The sequence below is a fragment of the Cyphomyrmex costatus genome, unplaced genomic scaffold, assembly GCF_001594065.2.
Source record: "Cyphomyrmex costatus isolate MS0001 unplaced genomic scaffold, Ccosl1.0 scaffold734, whole genome shotgun sequence".
NCBI classification, from domain to species: domain Eukaryota; kingdom Metazoa; phylum Arthropoda; class Insecta; order Hymenoptera; family Formicidae; genus Cyphomyrmex; species Cyphomyrmex costatus.
This window is the reverse complement of record NW_017280305.1, coordinates 16,129-17,943: the sequence shown is the minus strand read 5'-3', so window position 1 is coordinate 17,943 and position 1,815 is coordinate 16,129. Positions and strand designations below refer to the sequence as shown.

The window sequence follows — 1,815 nt, the reverse complement described above, 5'->3', positions numbered from 1 at the left end:
GTCGCTGTCGAGTATATCGGCCAACCATTGGCGTTTTTCACGTCCTTTAACGTACACAATAGCCTTATTGTCGCCGTTCCATTCCGCACCAATTACAGCCATTGTAATCAGACGTTTCGTCATGCTGTACGGTATCATTCCGTCTTCCCATTGCAATCCATGGTGATAAGCACCCAGCCAGGAGGCGCAATACTTTTCTGATTTTGTCAAGTAATTCCATGGTATGGGGCATGTAAAAATGTAATGAGAAAGAATGGTCCCTTCTCTCAACACCGCCACTTCCTTTGCGACAAATTTCTTTCCAACGATAAATCCTTGCAGATCGACAAACGTTGGTATAGTCATGACGAAGGACTTTTCGAGACTGTGCTCGATCACAAAAAATCGTGGTTTTTATATCTTATATTGAAAGGGGGGAACATATTTTATTTTGCAACGTTGTAATTTTATGTAATCTTGCGCACTACGTTGGACATTGGGCTGTATTCGATCACGCGATCGTGTATGATGAGACAATAGGCAGTAGTATTCGCGGGTACATTCTCTTTGAATTCAAATTCTAAACGCACATCCACGGTGCCACTTTTGACGGACTCGTTTTGTCGAGAGCAGTCAATGATTACCATAGGAAACATTTTCCTAAAAGCATCTGTCTTGAATAACGTTTCACTTCTTTCGCGGAGGATTTGATAGTAAGATGTACGGAAGCGTACGAACATATCATACAAAATGGCGGTTCTGTTTTTGTCAAAGTCTAGATTTAGATCATCGTATGGAAAAAATTCAGAATTCAGATAGAGTTTCACGTTGGTTAATTTACAATTGTCGAGGAAAGTTTTGTGTACTGACATGTTGTTTTTTTTATTAGTTTGCAGAGCAAAGATGACGTATCGCGGCTTTTCGAGCTGAGTCGCAGTCTTGATAGCCCACGAGTGCTTCGTCGTGCTCGGCAATAGAGGATACTCGTACAGATCCCACGAACGGAAACTCATACTCAGATATCGTCCGTTCTCCAAGATACGCAACATAGACAGTTTATTGACTTCGTTCAACGTAACATGAGGCATTCGCCACTGTATCTTGAACAGTTCAAGTTTCGGCTCTTTCGCTGCATCTCCCACGATGCAATTATTGTCGTTGCGCGCTCGTATCAAAATCAATTCGTGACGCGCGTTAATTACCACACGTTTGTAATCTTCGCAAAAGCCAAACAACATGTGCAACGGTACGTAAAAACTAAAATATCCATCCTCTGTTACTAATCTTCTTACATCGTAATCAAACACCGGATGTACAAATCCGGCATTCTCCATTTGATGTGTAAAGTCAGCTGAATGCGTTGAATAGCCCTTCAAAAGAGTAGTTATTCCAACGTTTCTATTACGATCAATCTCAGAACCATTGAGTTCGTATCGAATTTCCTCAAACATGAACGCCACTCAATTAATTCCAAGCTTCGGCTGCTGTTCCGCATTTTTTTCTTTTGACCTAAGTCTTCCTTCGACATAGAGACAGCTTTCACAGGGTAACGTGTATAAATCCTGCTGTTGTATGGGTATCCTTATTTTATCGCTATGTCCAAACGTTGTGTTCACGTACGGATTGTACGTGTGAAACTCGTACTTGATGCGATCGTCAAAGATCGGCTCGCCTCCAATATCCAAGATATCAGCTATCTCAAATATTTCGTACGACAAAGCCCAATGATTGTAAAAATTTAACGTTTGACGCAGTAAGTTTCTTTCTATTGAACGATCGAATGTTTTTAATCGCCACCGTCCCTCTGTTAAAAATTATATCTCTTGTCTGTTTGGT

At 41.0% G+C, this 1,815-nt stretch overlaps 1 protein-coding gene across 1 annotated transcript; it reads right to left on the bottom strand.

The window, feature by feature from the left end:
* Positions 1-446: 446 nt before the first annotated feature.
* LOC108780779 (uncharacterized) lies at positions 447-1,430 on the bottom strand. Its single transcript, XM_018548593.1, has one exon. The coding sequence runs from the start codon at positions 1,428-1,430 to the stop codon at positions 447-449; it is 984 nt and encodes a 327-aa protein (XP_018404095.1).
* Positions 1,431-1,815: the final 385 nt, after the last annotated feature.